Below are 23,189 nucleotides of genomic sequence, written 5' to 3' on the forward strand. Positions count from 1 at the left end.
TAACTTTACTCAGCGCGTTATTAACCAATCATGAAAAAAATATCAACTTTTTGCACGCTATTTTAATCAGAGAAAAAATATCAACTTTTTGCACGCCATTTTAATCATGAAAAAAATATCAGCTTTTTGCACGCTATTTTAGTCAAAGACAAAATATCATCTTTTTGCAATTTAGAATGGAAAAATAAGTTAAATTGCACTCGTTTATCGGTGGAAAATGAAAATATAGTATATATTCGTGTAGATTGGCCAATCATAGTGCAAAAAAACTCTAACCATAACATGACGCTATTAATTAAATTAGCATTCGACATTCTCGTTTTTTTGGATTTATAGAAAGTACCTCCACCAATCAGTTTCTTCAAAATTGTATCAAAAGATTGAACGAGAGCTAATATTATCTTCCCAAGATAGTATTATCTTTACCGTAAATGATCGATTAAGCCCCCAGGGGCTTATTTGTCAAAATGGGTTTTGGGGGAGGGGGCTTATTCGGAAGGGGGGTTAAATGGGAGGGGCTTATAAAATTATGCAAAAATCTAGTGTGCTAAAAACAACGATTTTAATAAAAACAACATATCTTTCTAAAAGTATAATAATAAAAACAAACACTAATCGATCTCAATATAATGGTTGGAAAGAGAAAAAGGGAGGTCGGACTTGTTGTTCCAGCAAAGTATGTTGCTTTGACAGGGAGCAAGATATTCGGAAATATATTGTTCGACAAGTTAAAAAAAACAAAAAACACCTTAACTTTGAATTGGATATTATAACCACGAGTGTTATTAATACCTCAACCTGCGAAATAAATACCATTTAATCAATTGTTTATAGTAGTATTTTCTCAGTCCCTATCAACTATATTGAAATTACTGTGAATTCGAACAAGCCCCCATGGGGGCTTGTTCGGAAGAGGGCTTATTTGTCAAAACGGGTTTTGGGGAGGGGCTTATTCGGGAGGGGGGGTTATTCGGGAGTGAGGGCTTAATCGATCATTGACTGTATAGTAAGAAACTTTTTTTTTAATTTTAAAAAAGTCAACTACATTTCAACTGCGCGATGCAATTGATACCTTGCTGAATTACTCCATGATGAACGACACCACAGAGGTAAAAACACTTACATATCTTACCAGACTAAATTAGCTGACTTTTTCTTCGCTTAGATTTCATCAACCTCGTCCCCAGGATCTTGTGACCCCTGCGCCGTTATTACGGAGTGGCCAACAATGGTCGCTATCAACTTCATCATCAAGAAGGCAAAATGCCCTGGGAGCGAGGTTAAGAATTCATATAATTTTAGTCTTGTCTCTTTATTTTCTTTGATGAGATATAGAAAGAGAAAAATTAAATACAGTTCCTTATTGTCATAATTTGTTTATGAATTTAATCCTTCTCTTAAAAAACTGCCGACAACTGGAACAAATTAAGCTATTTAGTAAAAATCCTACTGATGAGGAGATTCGCTTAAGTAGGACGTCCACTAAGTAGTACATGTTTCTCCGCTCTTTGAATTCCACAAAGCGTAATGCGTACCGCCTGCTTAAACCAAACTGACATCAGCAAACCAGAAGCTCAATCATGTTTTAAAAAATTTATTGTGATTTCTAACAGCAGTTTAAGTATTTGAATAAGTACTCAGTGGCAAATCAATAAGGCCATTTTAAATTCTCTAATCAGGAAAAACGCATTGAAAAAAATTGCATTGATTAATTCTTGTAAATCGACAAATGACTTTGCACCTTAATTTTTTAATAAACCTTCAAGAATCAGCAATCAGAGTTTGTACTGAATAAACTTTTCATTTCACTTAAACACAAAAACCTTCCTGATTATTTTCTTAAAATGCGCTAAGTTGATAGATACACACATCCACATATTTATAAATGATATGGCGTAATACGTAAAGAAACGACCTAGTTATCCTGCGCCTTGTAATCCTGCATCTTTAATTTACTGTGAAAACAGCTGCGTGTACCAAAATGAATGTCGACACATTTGGACGTACTTTTGCTTTTTGTTGCGTGAGGGGGTAAAAAATACAAATAGAGGTAACATGCGACTGTAAAAAGAAGTCGAGAATATATCATCATCCTGGACCAGAGCTATTATTAACATCCGTTAAAACATCATTAGCGTGGAAGAGCCCTGGGGACGAGGTTAGCAAATTCTATCAAAAATGCTTTTAATATGCTTACTTATATATGCCAACAAAGAAAGACACAGCTAATCTTTTTGATAAACGAGATTAGCTGTGTCTTTCTTTGTTGGGCGTTATTTGCAGATCTTACATATCACAAACGTTATTGGATTGAAAAAATAACTATCACCGTCTTCTTAAACGCCTTCATGAAATCGCAGTATTTTTCTAAATGCTTCTCAGGTTTCTTTGAAGTATTTTTTCTTAATCGCTAAAACGAAACTCGTAAGATGCTATAGCGCAATAAGTGAGCTAAATAAAAACGAATCAACGGTAATTATTACTCAAACGCTCAACGTACCCGAAAAGAATTTCAAGTTAATACAAATTCGAGATAGCGAGATTATAGCAAGATGAATTTCAAAAATTTTTAGATGTATTTACAGTGGTTTAATAGATCGGAAAAATAATGGATATCAAAAGAAAGTCTGTACGAAGTCTAAAACAGGGAACAAGTACAAGCACTAATAAAAACAACATATATAAAAGCAATGTTTTTTCACAAAGTAATTTTTATCTGTTACTTCTTACACCTTTATACGTGTTTCCTTAGCGGTAAAAGGGTTTTCATTTAATAATGAAATCGCGCGTTTAGCCACATCATTTTTCATTAAGTGGAGAAAAATTATTTAATATTTTCACAGAGATTTCTAAATTTTGTGTACTCCGCGCTACCACTTTTTCATCGTTCTCAAAATTCAAGATAACGCATCAACTACTATGCTCGTGATCTCGACCTTCCACGAGACTGGTGAAAAAGGCCGTGATAACGAAAGTTTAAGATAGTGGTAGTCGAGATGAGGAGCGTCGATCGTGAAAAAGGTCGAGATAACGAAAGTTTGTCAATATCATGCACACATTAGAAAAATTATTTAAATTTTTAAACCTGGTCAGGGATGGATTAATAATCAGAAGAATCAATCATTTGAAAAAAATTCAAAATGCCACTTTGCTTTTTAGCAGATATTCTTCCCTTATTTACAATGGAATCTAATCGCTGTTATAAAGAGCGCATGTCGGTGCCGTTGCCGCTAAAAATGGATAAAGTTCCTAATGTTTTTATGGCAGGATCAACCTCAATTTTAATGGCTTTTCAATGGCTTTATCATACACTTCAATGTCGTCATCGTCATTCTTCCCCTCTTTGTCGTCTAGGTCTGTTACAGATTGGATAATTTCTTCATCTGTGACCGGGTTATCTGTTTACGCTTTATCCCAGACATAATTTGTAATCAAAGAGAAAATTGTAAGCACTCCAAATCTTGCTTTTGAGAAAGTTTGAAATTTTTGAACGTTCAAATGTTTTCGTGATTAAATTGTTTTGTGCGATGAAATTCGAAAAATTACAGAAAAGGGCGAGATAACGTGATACTCAAGGGACCGTAAAAATAGGTCGAGATAAGGAAAGTTCGAGATAACGGGTATGCGAGCGCCGACTGGATATTTATTATGTTTATATATTAAAATTATTACAAATACACGTTTTTCTTTTTAATCTTTTAGCCGCAGAAACTAATGTGTGCAAAAAGATAGCCATACAATAGACCATAGACCATGTTTTTTTTAATTTTTGCGCGAAAAAAAGTTGGAGAAGGAACCAAAATTTTAGAACGTTTAGAATTTTTGTAACATGTAGCTACACAATTTTATCTTAACTTCTTTTTCGAGAAATGTGCAAGAAACTAAAAATATGGGTATCATATAGTAGAGTTTTTCTCGCTAATTTACGCGAAATATAAGCTATATTTTTATTTTATACTGAAAAACGAGAGCAGTTTTTCTTATTTTTCAATTCTACAGGGCAAATACTGATATATTTTTCCTGATTGGTTGAGTTTAATCATTGTTTTCTTGAAAAAACGCTATAACGTTTCCAAAATTTCTCAAATAAACGAACATAAATATTTACGGTTTAATTATTCTTTCGTTTGCATAGTAATTAAATTGTCATTAGGGACCCAGTGCTCTCCACCGATGAGAATGTTTGGTTCACCTGCGACTTCAGAGAGATTTAAAAACAAGTTGGAGGAGACTTGCGGTTAATTCGATTATTCGAAAAAGAAAATTTATCAAGAATTAAATTACACGATCACAGATATTGTCTTGCAAGGAATATTTCAAGACATTCATAAACCATAAAGAAATAATCTATCCAGTGCGACAAACTCAATGAAATTTAGGCGTCGAAATTTAGTTTTAAATGGTTGGATGAAGTAAATAGAAAATAGTGAGATGGATTCTAACAACAAAATCGACTTTAATATAAGAATGAGGCAAACCACTAAGAGAAGGAGAGCAAAGTAGTAATCATAATAATTAAACTAATAAAAAGTAAAAAAGATTAGAAAATTTATAAATTAGTATTTATAATATACAAAATATATAGTGCTTAAATAATAAAAGATAAAATATCATATATATAATAATCACTTTTTACCGACCTTTTTTTAAGGAGATACAAAAATTACGTACATGGCTCAAATTATTGTAATTTTTTTATCCTTTTTTGCTAATAGAAATGTTTTTTTTTTATTATTGCAACATGAAAACTTTAACACCATCTTTCCCGTAAAAAATATTCATCGTCACTAATGATCATATATCTCCCTAATCTCCAAAAAGCTCAAAAGATTCAAGACAAGGAAACGGAGAAATTCACTATTTGCTTAAAAATTGGACGTTCTTTTAAAAAATCGTGAATTTTCGCAGGAGCTTAGCTTAAAAGGACTTGCGAAGGTTGGAAACGAGACACAGTGAACGCGGTGAAACCACGTGACTTTAACCATCCATCTTTTGTGAATGAAAATGAAACAAAACACGAAGCAATCGAACATGACGAAAATAATTCGAATAAAAATTTTTAACTACACCGTCTTAATATATTAAATTTGTAATCCTATTGCTACCTACAACTATATATTAAAAATTATGTTTACAATCTAAAGAAAAAATAAAATAAACGTCCGAAGAGTTTTGACATCTATTCTCGTCTCTAAAAAAATAAGAAAGAATCATGCTAACTTCATGTAAAATCCAAATTCATGTTTGCTTCATTCACGACACGAAAAAAATCATTCTTTTTTATATACGAATTCCAAAATGCTATCGCACCTAATAAAGCTGGTTGTTGTTTTCCGAACGAAACAAAATCTTTCATATTTACTTCTTTTTAGCCTAAAAAATAAAGAAAACTGTCAATAGCGAACACACACTTACTCGTATATAGATTTCGCTCGTTTTTATCACACATAAAACTATAAAAGTGGTCTGGGAACGAAATTGTATTTTGTTACTTCGTTTTAAACTGTTTCTTAAATATATACTTAATTTTTATGATATATTTATTATTTATAATTTTATTAATTATTTTATTTCATATATCAGAACCAAACGTAAATTTATTTTGTTTTACTTTATTTTCATTTACTTCTTACACGGAAATTAAAAAATATTCCATCCCAACAATATTTTTTTTATATTAATTTTTTTCATTAATTAAGAAAAATAATCAAATACAAAACTATACTTCTTTATATTTTATAAAATAAACTTTGTAATCATTTGTTTAAAAAAATTAAACGTCCACAATTTCCTCTATTACTATTAATACTTGGCACGGAAATTAAAAAATATTAACATTCCTAACCTAAAACTTTATTGAGAATATGTATCCATTTTTATTATCAAATTAGAATTATTAACTCTTTATTATTATTATAACATTTTTTATCATTTAAGTATTTTAATTCCTTTTTATTTTCAAATAAAAACTAATTACAAATTTATTCTTCTTTCTAATTTATTAAATCAACTTAATAACTTACTTCGTATTCTTTTATTTTTCGTCTTATTATTTCCCGGTTGTGTTCATCTCCAGCATCATCATAAGCTGTGTTTCCATATTTATCTTTGATCGTCACATCAATATTTTCATGACGCAACAAAACATCAACACATGAGATGTTACCAAACATTGCAGCAAGATGTAATGGTGTGAAGTTGTTAACATCTCCACGGTTGATGTTTGTTACATCATGTCGACATAACATATCTAATATTGTGTGACGATCACGATATGCAGCGAAATGATAACTGTTTTGTTTCACACTATCTTCCGCCCAAACATCACTCCCATATGAGATGAGTATTTCCACCATTGATGTATTGTCGGTGAAACATACTGTCCGCATCAATGGTGTGTGTTTATATTCATCTCTCATGTGAACGATGTTTGGATGAATGGATAGTAATTTTTTCAGTTTCTCGATATCGTTAGATTTAATAATTTCCACGATATCTAAAAATAAAATAATAAATGAATGAATTTATAAATTGATGACATAAGATAACGCAAAAATTATGACATCAATTTAAGATGTTTCTTTTTATTGTGAGACTTTAAAACATTACTTGACAATAAAAATAGTGAAAAGAGAATGTTAATACATTAAACATTCGCAAATAATTATAAAAACACAAAAATAAATATAAGAATCAAACGAATTTCAACTAATAATAATACTATGACGTCATCATGTTAATGTGTCCAAACGTTAAACTATTACTGTCTGAAATAATAATATTTTTAAAACTTTAAAATATAAAAAAGAGAATATTAACCCTGTAAGTATTCACATATAATTTATTTTAAAGCATGCAATCACACGAAACACAACATTCAGAATGTTAATAATATAATGACGTCATCATGTATAGGATAATTTGCATTTGAAGACAATTTTTAAAAATAATGTCACTTGTCTGAATTATGCTTACATAAACATTTCACTAGAAATCGATATAATGAGAATGCGTTTTGTTTAACTACAAAGCAGACAGAATAATTGTTTTAGGTGTTAAAAACACGATATTTTCAATCAGAATTTATAAAAGTGTTACTTCCACTATAGCATCGATTTTGAAATTATCATAGAAAACTACAATGGTCAAGCTAGCTACAGAAATAATTTTATCACTAACTTATTATTTCCTCACCTTATACATCTTGTTTCCTTGAGAACTTTTCGTTAAATGAAGATTTTAACTCCGTCTGAGTAACATATATTTTTAAAAATAGAAAAATGTATTCAAAATATTCGATTTTCTCTGCATTCATTCCAGACAACCGTGCGAGAGATTTGTTAACAAGCGATGGAAAAAAGGCATATTTTAGATCACAAAAATTAAAATGTTTTGATTTAACTAAAATTTAGGTTTCTTAAATTGTTGAATCTACACTTTTGATTATTGCATGCCCTGTTTGTAACACCTAACGGATTTAACAACAGAATCTAGCGCTAAACATTTCGAAAAGAATTGCAGTATTTTTAAGGAAAACAACAGCACTGGGAAAATGTTGCCTTAAAAGCTTTTTTAAATTTCTGTAAAAATATTTAAATTCACTCACACTCAAGAATGAAATATATTTTTCCAGTTTTTACATAGTTTGCATAAAAAAATGTTAAAAATTGTCCTAAAAATTGCCTAAATCCGCTGCCCAACGGGACCGAATATGGTTACGTTACCCCCCTAGAACTAGCTTTATCTTAAGCGACAGGCGAAACAATGAACGAAGCGATCGTATAAAACTTCAAAAAGTTTCTCTAGGTCTTTCTTAGGACGTTTAAATTTTAGATTTTATTTTAACAGCCTTTTTTAGGGACTGTCTTTTTTAATTAGCTGTCGGTTTCACTATACCTTAACACGTCACAGCAGCTCTTTAAAGAAATAAAAATCAATTTAAGATCAATTTGCGTAGACGGCAGCTCTCCATAGCGCATAGTTTTTCCAGGAGCGTACATATCGTGTATGCTAAAACATATTTTAATCCATTCAAAAAAAATTATATAAAATTTTGCGACTTAGTACAAATCCTCATGAATTCCTATGCCACGATTACACCTATTTAGTTAAGTTTATGTTTGAATTCGTTAAGTGATGTAATAGTTTTCATGTCGTTATCAAGAAATGTATTCCACAATTTAGGTCCTCTGCTAGTTATAGAGAAGTTTGTGATTGTATAATTAATCCTATGTTGAAAAGAACTGTTAATTGAAAATCTGGATGGATATTTATCTGGATGGATATTTTATTTAATCTTAAAATCTACTAAGACAACCAACAGTACTAAGATAACGAAAATAACATTACGTTTCCTCTCTATCAACCTCGTTCCCAGCGCCTGTTGGCTTTTTCTATAACCGGCACGGCGAAACCATTTTCAACTGGGTTTACAACTGGGTTTTTTTCTTAAATTAGTTTGGTTTATCGAGCCAAGAAGAAAAAAGTAATGACACGAGACAGAACAGAGGATGATGACCCTTTTCTTGACAAATTTAGTGTGTCAGTCAATCTTGACTAACCTGCCTAGAATACCCGACATGATTTTCGTCAAGTTATTTGTGGGAGTATTATGGCTAGCTAGCTAGCTAGCTATGTTTGGCCCAGATGAAGAAAGTTCTAGTTACTACACTGTTTGACACTTTCTTAGTCAGGGACAACCTGAAATTAGGGGTTAAATAAAAACATGGTGTTCCCCCTATTGTGGTAGTATTTGGGGGTAGTGGTTAAAGTAACTAATTTTTATATTCAAAGCATATATTTTGAATGAATGAAATAAACATAGCTAGCTATATTTTTCAGTTTAATAGAAGATATACATTATTGGTTAAAAATTATGCCCTAGTAAACCCAGGAAACTGTCAAAGTTAGCAGAGCTTGAAGTATGACAGCCATCGTGGACAATACAAAACACACAACGTATTCTGTGTAAGTTGTGTGTTTTGTGTCAACACTACAAAACAAGACAGGCAGGCGAAAAATTGTGAAAATATTGCAATCCCTGCTTTTCATTCTTTGGTCGAGCATTTGGACATTAAAATAATGTTTTTATTTTGTTTGTTTCCCTTTCCCGGAGACCAATTGTAATATTTGTCGAAACGCTAACTTTTATAAGAAAATTGTTTGCGCGATTTTTTAAAAGTTATGTATATTTTAAGTGCAAAATACTACATTTAACTTTTTGTGAAAAGAAATAAAATTGCACACATGCTTTAAAACACAAGTATCAGCTAAACATAACATTTATAAACAAATGGTTTAACATTGCTGTTCGTGATCTTGTGGGTACTATTTTCTTCATTAAGAGGCTTGGCTATCTCTTGTGTACCCTACTTTCTTCCCAGACCACCATATATGCTGTTAGAGTAGCACAATGTCTGCTTTTGTTTTATTCTGGCAATTTTTAAGGATTGTTAGTACTACAAATAAACGAAAACAACGCACAGAAGATTTTGTTTAAAATAAAGGAAACCCCCATTTGCTTTCACCATTATATAAATGTATAAACTTTAAATGTCACAATAAATAACAGAAAATATAAAACTTGTCATATATATAACCTGCACCACATTTTAACCTGCACCAACAGTGAAAAGCGGAAGAATCAACTTATAACTCGCAGGTTAAATACTGGAAAATACGGTAGTTTTAATAAAACTGTGTCATTATAATCTCCCTAAAGAATTGCACCCGCCATCTTCAGAAGACACAGCAAAAAAAATTAAAATTTCGATGTACTTATATATATATATAACTTCCCAAAAAGATTGTAAAAAAATGTATATAATAAATTGATGTAGTTTTGATAATAAAATAGTTTTTCTAGATTTATTACAAAATAGTTTTCAAATTGTATCATTTTTAAGCTTTTAAACTCACACATAAAAACTCATCATTGTAGAGTACAGTTCTATTGCTGTAGATAGGACAAAAGTTACAAAACATTTATATATAGTAATAGCTGAAAATATATACAAGCATGAAATGAAAGTAGAACACATATATAATATAAGCAACAACAAAGCCAAGGTAATAACACATCTCTATATAATATTAATAAGCGTGAACAAAATATATATATACATAGCATAGCTCACAACGTCCAATATGTGAAAACATAGAGTCCAAATCCAAAGTAGTAGTAGAAAATAAAATATAATATGTCATGCAAGGTGTGATGCCATAAGTCGTTGGGCAGAAAACCGCTGAGCAAGGGGCATGTGAAGGTAAAGAAACATACTATCAGATTTCCAGTCCCCCAATAAGGATATGACATCCAGAGGAACGCCTGCCTCTAAAGCAAAGGTGGCCCCCCCCACGGCGAAAGGAGTGGGTACCATATTGGGAGGTAGAACACCCTAACTCTGTCAACACTTTTTTCATAACGGACATGAAAGTCCGATATGTCAATATAGTGTTATGTAGCATCGAGGATTTGCGCCAACAAAAGGCTTGAGCATCAGGCAGAACACCTTGAGTGAGAGAAAAAGCATGCAAAATAGCCCGAACTGGACAAAGAGGAGAAGAAGGAATAGCCACCAGTGGAACAGTAATTGTGCGCTGTCCCAGTTGGATGGTCTTACTCCATCTAACTAGAACGAGAATATGGTCATCATGAAAAGTAAAATCAGACCGAACTAGTTGTTTGAGGGGATTAAATATCGTAGAAGATGCCGGCAATAAATGTGACTTACGGAACAGACCAAAAAATGAAACTAAACAAACAGCCCAAAATGAAGCATGAAAGCTACAATTTAGGTTAAGGCGAGAACGAATACCAAAAAGAAGAGCAGTGGTAATAGGAAGACGTGGCTTGGCCGGAACACCAAGCATACGCTTCATACCTTTTAAAACTGTGGATAGTGTCCAATTGTTGGTTAGAGGATTAGCATATCCCATCTCAAGATGTAGAAGGCCAACAAAATTTAGATACATACAAACTGATTGTGGTAGTAAAAACCTAGCCAGATGGGCAATATATAGGCATAAAAAATCTGTGGAGGCAGGCACAAGTGGCGAAGACATCTGGCTACAAAAACATTCATAAGCCTTGCGATGCGTGTGATAGCTCTTTTTTGTATTCTCAGCATAGGTGGCCTGCCGAAAAAGGACAACATCGTGCACCAACTCCGAAACGAAGGGGGGCAACTCTAGAGGAAGGAGAATACAAAAATTAGCTATCACAGATGGTATACTTACCAATGAGAAAATAATAAGAATAGGCAGACATATGATTGATGGCAACCATATCACAGACTGAAGTCAGTGAGTTGAGCTGCAAAAAGTGCAAAAATGATAATAAGTGTTGTCTTGAATGAAGACGTGATATGTCGTCAGCAAGGACATTCTGAGCACCAGCTACATGGAAAGCCTTCAAACGAAAATTGAAGGTAGCCGATAACCAAAACAACTGACGTAAATAGTCCATCATAACAGGGTGATGGGTAGTTCCTTTATTAAGCATAGCAACAGCAGCAGTATTATCGCAGAAGACATGGATAGTTTTGTTCTGCCAAGTGGGAGCCCAACGAATAGCAGAAAGAACTACACACAGGGCTTCCTTAAAATTAATATGCAAAGAGGCAAGAGGGGAATGGTCTACCCTTAGATGAGAATAGAACCAATCACCCTCAAAAAAGGCACCAACAGCGTCAGAGCAAGCATCAGTTTGCAGACTGGTAATAGGTCTTTGGTCATAGAAATCGCATTGTCCATTAAACACACCCAAGAACTGATCCCACCAAGCTATATCCCTGTGAAATTCGAGCGTCAAGCGACACTTCGAGGCAGAGGAAGACAAGGTGTTCATCAGATCCAGGACACGTCTCAAGAACGTTCTACCACCATACACGACTTTACAAGCCCAATTTAGGCGACCAGCAAGACGTTGCAACTCTTTCTTAGAGGCTCTCTGCTTGGTTAAAAAATGTGACACTACTTCCCTCAATGCATCCAGTTTAGCAGTTGGAAGAGAAAGGGTAAGTGACACAGTGTCAAGCAGAATTCCAAGAAAAGTAAGTTGCTGGCATGGAGGGACCAACTTAGCAGGGCTAAGCTGAAACCCTAGTGCAACAAGTAATTTACAGAGTGTGTTATAGGCCTCATAACATTCAGTCTGTGTTCGGCCAATAACAAGAAAATCATCTAGGTAGACAATAACGAGAGGAAAACCTCGTCTTAGCATCATACGACGAACAGATTGTGTAAGGCGATGAAATATTCCAGGAGCACTTCGACCTCCAAAAGGAAGTCGAGTATCGACAAGATATGAGTATCGAGTGCTTCCAGAAAACCGCCATTTTAGACCAAGCGCAGCATAGTTTGATGGATGAACAGGTACTGACCGATATGCATGGCGTAAATCAACCTTGGCCATAAAATATCCCTGTTTGATCATAGCACAGGCATCATCGATAGTTTGAAATTTTTGTTTTTCAATATCAATGTATGTATTGACACCCTTTCCAACTGGCATGGAACAGTCATGTATAATACGTAACTCGTCAGAGTCAGGTTTGGGGACAGCCCCAAGAGCACTGACAATGATAGGTTTACATTGAGTAAGAACATAGTTACCAGTTTTAAGTTTATCCAGCAGAGTAGCTTCTACTTTCATATGAGCTGTAGGACTGGTAACAGAAAAGTAGTTATTCATTTCGGCAGGCAATAAATCAGAGTCCTTAGGAAGAAGCTGAAAACCACAGTGAATTCCATTAAGGAGGAAGTCACGATCTGGGTCTTCAGCCAGTTCATTGTTCCATAAGTCAACATTAAGAGGAGTGCGAAATTCTGAGGGTAGTCAATTGTCAGAATTGTGGTTTTGTCCAGAATGAGGTTTGCCACAAGCCTGATTACCAATTTTGCGGTTGCAGACGTGGGTGAATTTACATTCTGTTTTCTGGCAACCTTTTTGGCGGTTAAAATTACGACATATTTCCACACCGGAAGAAGTATGTGTAGGAAACCCTGAAGACGATCCTGAGGCAGGTGAACCTGAATTTCCCTTACTTAAGGTACTGGAAGGGTTACAGACGGGAGGGGAGGCCCAACGAGGTATAAGCATCACTTCATGCAAATGGCTATTGTCAAAGCTCCATGGATAGCCATAAGTGTGCTGAAGAATTCGATATTCATCGTCATACTTTAGCACAGACTCCCAGGTGTACTTTCTAGCCAACTCTAAGATCTTAATGGAATAAGACAAATAGTCACGTAAATCGGACGAGGTTGGCAATCTGGCAGAAGACAATAATTCATAAAAAATTCTCAAATTAGCTATGTTATATTGTTCCATGGAAAGAGATTCCAGTCTTGGCTTCTTATTTCCAATGGCCAACATTAGCGTAGTTTGTGAACCAGGATCAGTAGAAATAACTTTCTCCTGCTCCACAGGACGAAGCCGAGACACAAAATCGACTATACGAAGTGGCTTACCATTTCCAGTGTTTGAAGAAAGTGCAGGGCGCAGAAACAATTCTGAACTACGGTCTTCTTGCTGGCGAAAAACATCCGATAGGGAACGTGTTTGTTGTTGTGACAAGACAGTGCGATTGGTCAACAAATTGGCGGACTGTTGCGGAGCAAGCAAGGAAGCAAAACAAGATGGCGGTTGTACGTCAAGGGGTGAAGGGCGGAGATTGTCTTGGACACGATTGGTTGGATTTACAGTTTGCTGCAACGGGGAAGTGCTTAAAATTTGTGCTGGGCAGTCATTTCTGGAAGAAGCTGAGCGAAGCCTAGCTAATTTTGATTGTCGAGCAGCAATCTGATTGAGAAGGTGTTGCTCTTCTGTTTGTAAACTTTCCCTTAGGGATAGCTCTTCCTGTTCTAAGACAGCCAGCTGATTTCGAAGAGCAGCTAGCTGAGACGGTGAAGAAGATTTGTTTGGGTTGTTTAGGTGAGACTGCAGAGGCGAAGATCTTTGGATTAAAGACATTGGGTTATTAGCGATAGTTGAGGAAAGTGCTGAAGCAGCTGATGTGACAGTGTTGGTTGCGCTAGAACGACGACCTGGACAGTGACGACTGGGAATACCAAAGTCGTGTAGAGCCAGAAGTGCCTTGCAGCCAGGACATTTTGGGATACGTTTCTTTTTGAGTGTGGACGATTCCTCAAGAGCGACAGACATTGCAGCAGATTGGAAGGTTTGAGAAGTTGAATCTTCATCTTCTGAGCCATCTGGCGTTTGAGTAGGTGAGATAAAATATAACAGCATCCATATAGGTGATAAATACATGTTTAATTAGCCAAAGATTGGTTTGATTGCAAATTGATTGATTAGATTTAAGTGGATTAATAAGCAGCAGACATAAGCATAAGAAAAACTGCTAGAACTGAAAAGGAAAACCATGAGGCAACTGCAGCTTAAATACTAGCAAGACTGCTGACCAAAAAATATGCTGCTGACCAGAAAAGGCACATAGGTAAATGGTAAACTAACTATGGGCAATACAAACCAGAGTACTGTAGGAAGAAGATCTATATATGTGTGCATTTAAACACTCATAAATATATATTTATGAGTCACAAAAAAAATATATATATATAATTGTTTTCAAATCATTTCAAATATTACCACATGTTTCATCAAATGATACAATTTTGAATTGTGATTGTTTCAATTTGTATAAAGTACGAAACAATCATGTATATGTTCCCTTATATATACCTTTTATTTGGCTGTTGGAAAATTCAAACAGATATTACCATTTCTGAAAATGTTAAGATTTTTAAGTATATATTGGTAGTGGTATTTTTGAAAAATGTTGTCACAAAAAAGCGTAAGCAAACATTGCTAACTATGATTATTTTAGGAGTTTTGTGACAACAATAGTAAATTAGATTAGATCATTTGTTTTTTGTAGCACATTCGTGTAGAAAATGGAGAACGATAAGTTCATGTAGAATCATAAAGCGTTTTTGTGTAAACATGATATTGTATAGAGCAGCTTGTGTACTCATTAAGGTAAATTTAAAGCAGTATCATAGTTTCATGTTGTATAACTATATTTACCTTTATTTCAGTTCCTGAAACAATGGCAAAATTCAGTAGACCTTTAAAAGTAACAATCATGTGTATCCTCTGGTATGCGCTGTCGTCAACAAACAATGTTATTGGAAAAAAAGTATTGCGTTCTCATCCATACCCTCTCACATTGTCTGTGTTTCACATGGCTGCTAATGCTTTCTTTATGTATCCTGTTTTAATGCTGGTTGGTTTACAAACAAGGTTCCATTTCTCAAGACATATGTTGTGGAGATTCATTATACCGTTAGGGTTTGGGAAACTACTGGGATCAGTTGCATCTCATGTCAGTATATGGAGAGTGTCTGTTTCATATGCTCATACTATTAAGGTAAGAAAAATGTTTTTTTCTTGCTACTGTTGGTGGCTGCTAGCAAAAGTTCGTATTATAAAATATTAGAACCAAATAATTAGTTAAAGGGGAAGTTAACCCAAAAGCTTAGTTTTTGATATTTCATAGAATGAAAGTTAACAATTTCAAAATTTGTATTTTCCTTTAACACTTCTAACAGAAAAAAATTGAAAATATTGCACTTTCTCTTCACAAATTTTGATCGAAATCTCAACCTGTTTAAAATTGGGAAACGCTGGATTGAGCACGATTTATGATGTAAATGTGTTCAGAAAGCTGTTCCTGTGAAGAGAAAACTGCAAAGTTCAGTCTAAATAAACACAAATTCTGAGCTTTTTCCCAAATGGTCTCTTTGGTGATTGTTCTTGGTGCTTTTTTGTCCTTTTGTTACGTTAAAACGATATTTTGTAAGTTAGTGCATAAATTTATATGTTGTGTATGCACGCTTTTTTCTATCTCTACATTTACATTTAATTGACACTGTTAATATAACCCAATCATGTTCATTTCTTCAACTGCTGATTTTCAAATATTTCTTTGCTTGTATCATTTTTTTAAGAAATATGCCGGAAATACCTGAAGAAATTTACTGACAATTTTACTGAGAACTTGATACAACAATAAATTCTGGAAAAATTTGGAACATACATTGAATAATTACAAGATATGCCAGGTGTGTACTGAAGATGCCCTGGATATATTGAGCAATTGTGATAATAACACAGGAATGTTTTCAAAAGTGTTAGAGAAATTTTTTAGCAGTAAACAAACTTTAGAAGAAGAAAGCATAAGATAGCTATTTTATGAATGCAAGAAAATATATTTTCGAAAAGATATTATTTTTAAATTTATTAAACTTGGTTTCGGAAAGTGCTCTGATTGGTGCAGATAGCACATAGTACATAACTTAACATAACTGTGAGCTGTAAACTTTTTTTAATATGGTGCGTTATTATTGCTGTTTGATTTCATACCCTTGGTACAAAATGCATTTTGCAAAAAGCATAATTTTTTAAGGAGAAAACATCAGCTATGGTATAAAAAACACAACATTTAGAAACTGCGTATTTTAGACAAGACCAATTATAGACAAGTTGGATCAAATATCAAACAGTAACTTTTGGGTCAATTAATAAATACAAGCACACCTTTTAAGAGGCAAAATTTGTAAAAACAGCTCCTTGTAAAAAACAATGAAAAAATAAATTCACAAAAAAGAGGTTTTTCGAAAAATTCTTTAGTTCATGATTTGTAAAACGAATAAATTATAGCAGTAATGATGTGACTGAATTGTAGGTAGTTTTATGATAGGCTTATGACATTTATATGTACAGTTTCATTGTCATTAAACAGTTGATGCGCAATGACCACTTTCATACTAACTACGAAACTACGAAAAGGTTTATATTAATATAATATATACCTTTTCGTAGTATTAACAACATCTTTTTTAACACCAAATTTAGGGAATGTTACCAATATTTACTGTGACTCTCTCCAGAATATTTTATCATGAAAAGCAATCTACAATAGTAAGTAGTAAATTCTTTTTATGTAACTATGTTATACAATTCCTAGTTTATATTTATGTTATTATTGCTCAGACTGGTGGCCTTGTGGTATAGAGTGTTTGCCTTCAGAGTGGAAGGTCTTCCGTTCAAACCCCGATCCAGTCATGATAGGAACTATAAAAGTGTGAATCGAACCTGCTTAACATTCAGCATGAAAATAGGATTGATATCTCCCCCCCCCCCCAAAAAAAAAAAAACAATAAATAAAAAAAGTAAAAATAGTCAAAGAAATTCCATATTATTTGTTGATTTAACGTCATATACAACGATATCCATATGCTGCAGATTTAATTTTTCTCCCCAAGTTTTGTTTGCAAAATATCTATGGTTCTTCTTTTTCACAACGGGCTGTGTATGTTCCAGGCACTACAAGTCCATCATAGAACTTCTTCTGTTTGATGAAGATGATGAAACAAATGAAGTTAACATTATGTATTCATTTGAAAAATAGATTTTGTGTTTCAAATTCTATTATTTATTTACCCCCCTTCTATTAGCCCCCCCCCCCCCCCCCCCCCCATCTAAAACCTCCAGAATTTATCTTTCGAACAATAGGCTTTTTTATGTTTTGAAAGATTCTCTGATGGCATCCTTTACTGCTTAACAAACTATTAAAAAAAAATCCAGAGTAAAAGTATTTCTGATATACCAAACACGTCTGAAAATATTAACGCAAAAGCAGAACTACTATTGTACTATCTTAGTTTGTTAATAACATTTCTCTTAATTATATGTTTTCAGGAAAAACACTATTTAAAATTAAAATATATGAATGTAATGCTATTATAGTATAATATAATACTAAATATAGTATAATGAAAAAAAATAAAAGCTTCGTATATATTAATTTTAAATAAAGTGTTTTTTCGGAAAATATTTTGGCTGGTTTTATAATAATTCTCTTAATTATTATGTCATTTACTTTCTGTATAATTAACACATATATTCAGCAAAATTGATTATTTATGATATTTTAGTTTAGAGAAGAATTACTGAATCTAAATAATTTTGGTGAAGGATAAAAGTATTATAGCTATAAAATCTTGACAAGAGTGTTATGTATAGAAAAAATATAAAAACTTAGTCTGAAAATAATCCTTAGGCAACTCCAACTTATTTAGTTGTCCTACGGGCCCCACTAACCCTAATTTCATGAAAACAAAAAAATAATATCAAGCGAAAAGTTTTAAAGAAAAAAAAGCTTTGACGTCATTTTTTTTTCTGAATGTCAATATAGGTGAACGTTACTCTTAGTACCCCTGTTGTTAATGTGTGTTTTTTTATTATTTTTTTTGTTTCAGTCATACATTCTCAATAAAATTATTTGTATTTTGCGACTGACCAACCGTAGGCTAATCAACTTTGCCCGTAGAACAACTAATTAAGTTAAAATTGCCTTATATTATATTTGAATTTTAAAAGGGTTAATGCCCCTTAATAAATAAATTAATAAATACATTTTTTGATATATTTAGGTCTATTTATCATTAGTACCAATTGTTGTGGGTGTTGCCATAGCAACGATGACTGAATTATCATTTGAATTTTACGGCATGCTAAGTGCTGTGTTAGCCACATGTACATTTGCAGTTCAGAACCTCTACTCCAAAACAGTAAGTTGCAGTTTTTTAATTACAACATTTTGGGGGGTGTCTATATTATATATTATTTGATTTTTTGTCAGTGAGCCAAAGATGGTGAATTCTATGAATCTTTCTATTTAAGCGATAAATTAGTTATTCAATTGAAGTGTGGCTTACATTTTACAAGAAGACAGAATTTAGCAGGACTTTTTGCATATAAAAGAAAGGCTGAGAAGAAATGGTTAATGAAAAATAAGATATGGCACTGTATTCAATTTTATTTAAAAATTGTATCAATCTTTTTGCTAAGAATTGCATGAAAATATTTTCCTTTGTTGTTTTCATGCTTTTTTTTTACGACGCATAGGCTTTGAAGGAAGCTCGCCTCAACCCTCTTCAGCTGCTGATGAAGATGTCACAAGTTGCACTATTTATTTGTGTACCTCTTTGGATACTGATTGATACTACAACCATGGCTCACGATCCAGGCTTAGTATGTTCTGTTACATCGTTTCCATAATGATTTCAATTAGTGCCCTGTGTCATCATTCTTAAGCTTGACACCCTTTTTACTTCATTGCAGAGGAGATCCCACCCTTTTTCTGCATACTTTCAATTATATTACCCCCCTCCATGCTTTACCCATTTTTATTTAAATTAAATTTCCATCACATTTTTTAAATCTATGTATTTTTATTTTTATTTATCCCAGACATACCAATATAAAAAAAATTGTATAAATGTTTGCCAATAAAAAAAGAATTAAAAAAAAATTTATAATTGCAATATAAAAGTTAGAAAATTTCTTCCTCCCGTTTCGGTAATACAGTGACATTATGCAGGTCTTGAAAAGGGTGTGCAAAACCAGTCTGAAGGAAAAGGTTTTTAATGAGCTAAGAAGCAGACTAGGTATTTATAGCATTAGAAATGGCAGGTAGATCAAAAGACTGAGTAAGTCAAGGCACTTCGAGAGAATAATTAGTTAACAGAGTGAAGTCTTTCTGGGGCAACTTGAAGACTTGATAGTAGGTAAGTATAGACAGACAGAAGCAGAGAAATTTGAGTTGGAAATTATCACAGTCTAGAACAGATTTAAGAAAACACCATTAACTGTGTTGCCAACACATGGTAGTAAGGAAAATGGATGTTAATTGTTGATGATGATGATGATGATGGTGATGGTGATGGTGATGGTGATGGTGATGGTGGTGGTGGTGGTGGTGGTGATGGTGGTGGTGGTGGTGGTGGTGGTGGTGGTGGTGGTGGTGGTGGTGGTGGTGGTGAAGGTGGTGGTGATGGTGGTGGTGATGGTGGTGGTGATGGTGGTGGTGATGGTGATGTTGATGATGGTGGTGATGATGAACTTTAAATCAATTCAAAAATTAAAATGCTGCGGTGGAAATAACTTAAATTAAGTTTTTTGTTAAAATTATTTCCAGTGGTAGTCTTTTTATTAAATAACTTAATTGACTTGAATTCTTGTTTTGACTGAGCAAACCTAATTCCTGGATGGCATTAACATAAATTTTATTTTTATTCATGCTTCAACAAGGTGCTAACGTGTTTTTTTTATTTTGTATTTTAGACTGAGATTAATGAAAGATTTGATCTATTGTTTAAACTTTCATTGAGTGGAGTGATTAATTTCATGCAAAACATTGTTGCTTTTTCTGTACTCCATCTGTTATCACCACTTAGTTATTCAGTTGCCAATGCTACAAAACGAATTTTAGTAATTACAGTGTCGTTAATTACGCTGAAAAATCCAGTCACTTTGGTCAATTTCTTTGGTATGATGTTAGCTGTTGCTGGCGTCTTTTTATATAATAGGGTAAGTAAGTATCCAGTTTGAAGATTTAAAGATTTATTTAAAATCAAGTTAATGATTTGTTTTTATATTGTTTTTATTCTGAGACATTTTGTTTTTAGGTGCCACTTTGATATTAAATTTCTCTTCGAAAACCTCTACAATACAATTGTAATTAACCCTATTTCCTATTTTATTATTTTCTATTTGTTTTTCTATTTTTATTTTTTTATTACTTTTTAGGTTATAGTTATTGTGCCAATTTTCACAGTTATAGTGTTTGTTCTTCCTTGAATTCAATGGGGGTAAAAAAGTTACCATCCCCTTTAAAATCGAGTCCTAAAAGCATCCCCTTCCTTACAACAGGGTAAGGTATGACACACTTCAAACAATGCAGATAAGCCAGCCATAGCACATACGAAATGTATTGGTCAATTTCTCATAAAATTAGCGTTCTGCAGGCAGTAACGTACTCGAACTATTTTGCACATGTGCCAGTGTGGCATTGCATACAGTAGGGAGATAGCAGCAGCTCACTAATGCAGTTATTTTGTAGAACATTTTGGATACATGTTTATGATCTTCACCTTAATTTTCTCTTTGTGTTTAGGCTAAGATATATCAAAATTCGAAACGTAAGATCCTTCCAACAACCAATCAAGATATCACAGAACCACATGAAGAACATCATTACGTATCTTCTCGTTACAGAATGTTTAACAGCAAATTAAATTCTTTTATTTAGACTTTTTACCATTTTAAAGTTTTTAGGATATTATAAATTCTGCTTGCATTAATTAGAAACTACAGGGCACTGAGATATTGCGTAAAACTTTTAACAAGCCTGTTTATATAGGTTTTAAATCCCTTTTTTTAAAAGAAACCTGTGTTTTGTAATTTTGCAGGCAAGCCTTCAGCTTTTAAAAGCTAACAAAATATATAATATAAAGAATATAGTTTAGTTACTTCTGACAATAATTTATTGTATGGACTGATTTCTAAAATCATTGAGGTATTTTCTTTCCATGAAACAACCCTTTAGAGCAATTAGTCAATAGTTTATAGGTGTAATTTAAGGTTTTAGAAATATGAAATAATAGGTAGATATTTATTTTAGCTTGTAATTAATTTCAAAGTAACATTTTGTAAAACAGAACATATACTGATATTAGATATATACTGACTTTCAAATCTAAGGAATTACAGTGCTTTTCATTAGGCGCTCATGCCTCCAGCTCTCAGGGTTTAAGCACCGGCACTTCACTTGCTCAATTACCATTACATTAAAGGTGGTAGTGTTTTTGTATTTTTTGTTACTTGTTAAAAAAAGATTGTCTGAAAACCCTTGAAGGTTATAACTTATCTTTGGCTTTTAAAGTTGACAAAATACAGGGGTTTGTGGCTAAAAAAAATTTTATTGGGTGAAATATTACAAGTTACGAGCTGCACCCCGGAACAGTTTACTGCAAATTCAAATAAAAACTAAGAAAATGTGTCAAGAAGAAGTATATTAATATAAATTCTAACTAATAATAATAAGTGTTACTTAAACGAAAATTCTGGTCTTACCTTAATTTTTAAAAGCAAAATAATTTTATTAGGTACTTGTTGCTTATCATCCCTCTCTCGAAGGGTTAAGGTTAAGGTTAGGGTTAGGGTTAGCCCCTTGAGGGAAGGCATAACCGACAAGTAGTATAGCACAGTTTATTTTAATGACAAATATAGGTTATATATTTTCTCAAATTTGTGTATTTATTGTCAGTAGATGGATTTTTTTGTTTACAAGCAAATGTGTGAAACTGTGAATCGGGAAGTGTTAGGAAAACAACATAACGGATGAGCAGAAGGTTACCTGCTTTACTCCTCTGCTTTCCAAGTACTTCCCCTTCTTTTACTTTGTGCATAGTATTTGTAACTTGGTAGGCTTCATATTTGCGTAATAATTGTCAGGAGTTTCTTCATTATCATTCTTAATAATAAGTTGTAAGAATTTTTAAATCTTGAGGAAACAAATTACTGAATTTTAGATTTAGCCTAAATCCGAAACAATAGCTTCTGCAAAAGTTTTGCACAATGAGTTTTTCTCAAAAATATTTTACAAAATTTTCCATTTCAATGTTTCATTTCTTTGCACTTTGATTTATTTGCAGTACCTAAATTCTTTTTTACTTCATTTGATATGAGATTTGTTGTAAGATACTGATTTTGCTTCTAAAATAAATCTCTGATATTTGCAAAAATTTCTTCTGCAAATAATTTGTGACCTTAAGGTCTATGAAACCCTTTTAAATCCCCATATTAACATACGATAGTTTTTTATTACTAGTAGGAATAAAACGGGTAACAAATTATATATTTATGAATTGTATTTTTCTTTTTATATTTAGTGTTATTTTTTTATATTTAATATAAATAGACGGCTAGTGATGTTGGAGGTAATTCAATAATATAAAGTGTTTTTTTTTTCTTTCTATAGCTGCTTGTTTTGGTTTGTATGATTTAAGTAATGTGCTTTTATGATAGATACTGAAGTAAATTGTATTAAGAGTTTCTACAGTAAAAAAAAGTTAAGGGAAGGTCTGTTGTTTTCCATTATGGTCGGATATATAAGGAAACCTCTGTATAGTCTAAGAATTTTTTTTGTCTACAACAAACGCGTACAAGAATGGTTTTATTTTTGGCAAACGATTTTCTGTTTATTATATCTGCAGTTGTCCATGGTTACTTGTAAGGAAAAGAATTTTGAATTCACAATACAATGATTGAATTTTTTCATTTTTGTTTTTTATTTAAAGTCAAAAAATTTTATTTG

General features: G+C 32.9%; 2 protein-coding genes across 2 annotated transcripts; one reads left to right on the plus strand and one right to left on the minus strand.

Moving 5' to 3' along the window:
- Positions 1–4,325: 4,325 nt before the first annotated feature.
- On the minus strand, positions 4,326–8,000 carry LOC130629821 (putative ankyrin repeat protein RBE_0319). The gene is made up of 5 exons (XM_057443183.1): positions 7,897–8,000; positions 6,765–6,790; positions 6,024–6,496; positions 5,416–5,466; positions 4,326–4,520 (listed from the first exon to the last, which is right to left on the minus strand). Exons 1-5 carry the CDS (start codon positions 7,998–8,000, stop codon positions 4,326–4,328), a joined length of 849 nt encoding a protein of 282 aa, XP_057299166.1.
- Positions 8,001–14,456: 6,456 nt separating this feature from the next.
- On the plus strand, positions 14,457–22,544 carry LOC130629565 (solute carrier family 35 member E1-like). The gene is made up of 6 exons (XM_057442821.1): positions 14,457–15,395; positions 16,883–16,948; positions 18,463–18,600; positions 18,938–19,063; positions 20,156–20,401; positions 20,988–22,544. The coding sequence occupies exons 1-6, from the start codon at positions 15,075–15,077 to the stop codon at positions 21,120–21,122; spliced, it is 1,032 nt and encodes a 343-aa protein (XP_057298804.1). The 5' UTR covers positions 14,457–15,074; the 3' UTR covers positions 21,123–22,544.
- The last annotated feature ends 645 nt before the right edge of the window (positions 22,545–23,189 follow it).

The sequence above is a fragment of the Hydractinia symbiolongicarpus genome, chromosome 2 (assembly GCF_029227915.1).
Source record: "Hydractinia symbiolongicarpus strain clone_291-10 chromosome 2, HSymV2.1, whole genome shotgun sequence".
NCBI lineage: Eukaryota > Metazoa > Cnidaria > Hydrozoa > Anthoathecata > Hydractiniidae > Hydractinia > Hydractinia symbiolongicarpus.

Bases quoted from the DNA above. Each gene is read 5' to 3' on its own strand.
- LOC130629821 (XM_057443183.1), bottom strand. From the start codon at position 8,000: ATGTACGCTCCTGGAAAAACTATGCGCTATGGAGAGCTGCCGTCTACG. The intron at 6,497-6,764 runs GTAATAGTTTAA...TTTTATTTTTAG, and splicing joins AAATATTATTATTTCAGACA to ATATCGTGGAAATTATTAAA. The intron at 5,467-6,023 runs GTAAGTTATTAA...TTTCGTTCCCAG, and splicing joins GAAAAATAAAAGAATACGAA to ACCACTTTTATAGTTTTATG.
- LOC130629565 (XM_057442821.1), top strand. From the start codon at position 15,075: ATGGCAAAATTCAGTAGACCTTTAAAAGTAACAATCATGTGTATCCTC. The intron at 15,396-16,882 runs GTAAGAAAAATG...CACCAAATTTAG, and splicing joins CATATGCTCATACTATTAAG to GGAATGTTACCAATATTTAC. The intron at 20,402-20,987 runs GTAAGTAAGTAT...CTTTGTGTTTAG, and splicing joins GCGTCTTTTTATATAATAGG to GCTAAGATATATCAAAATTC.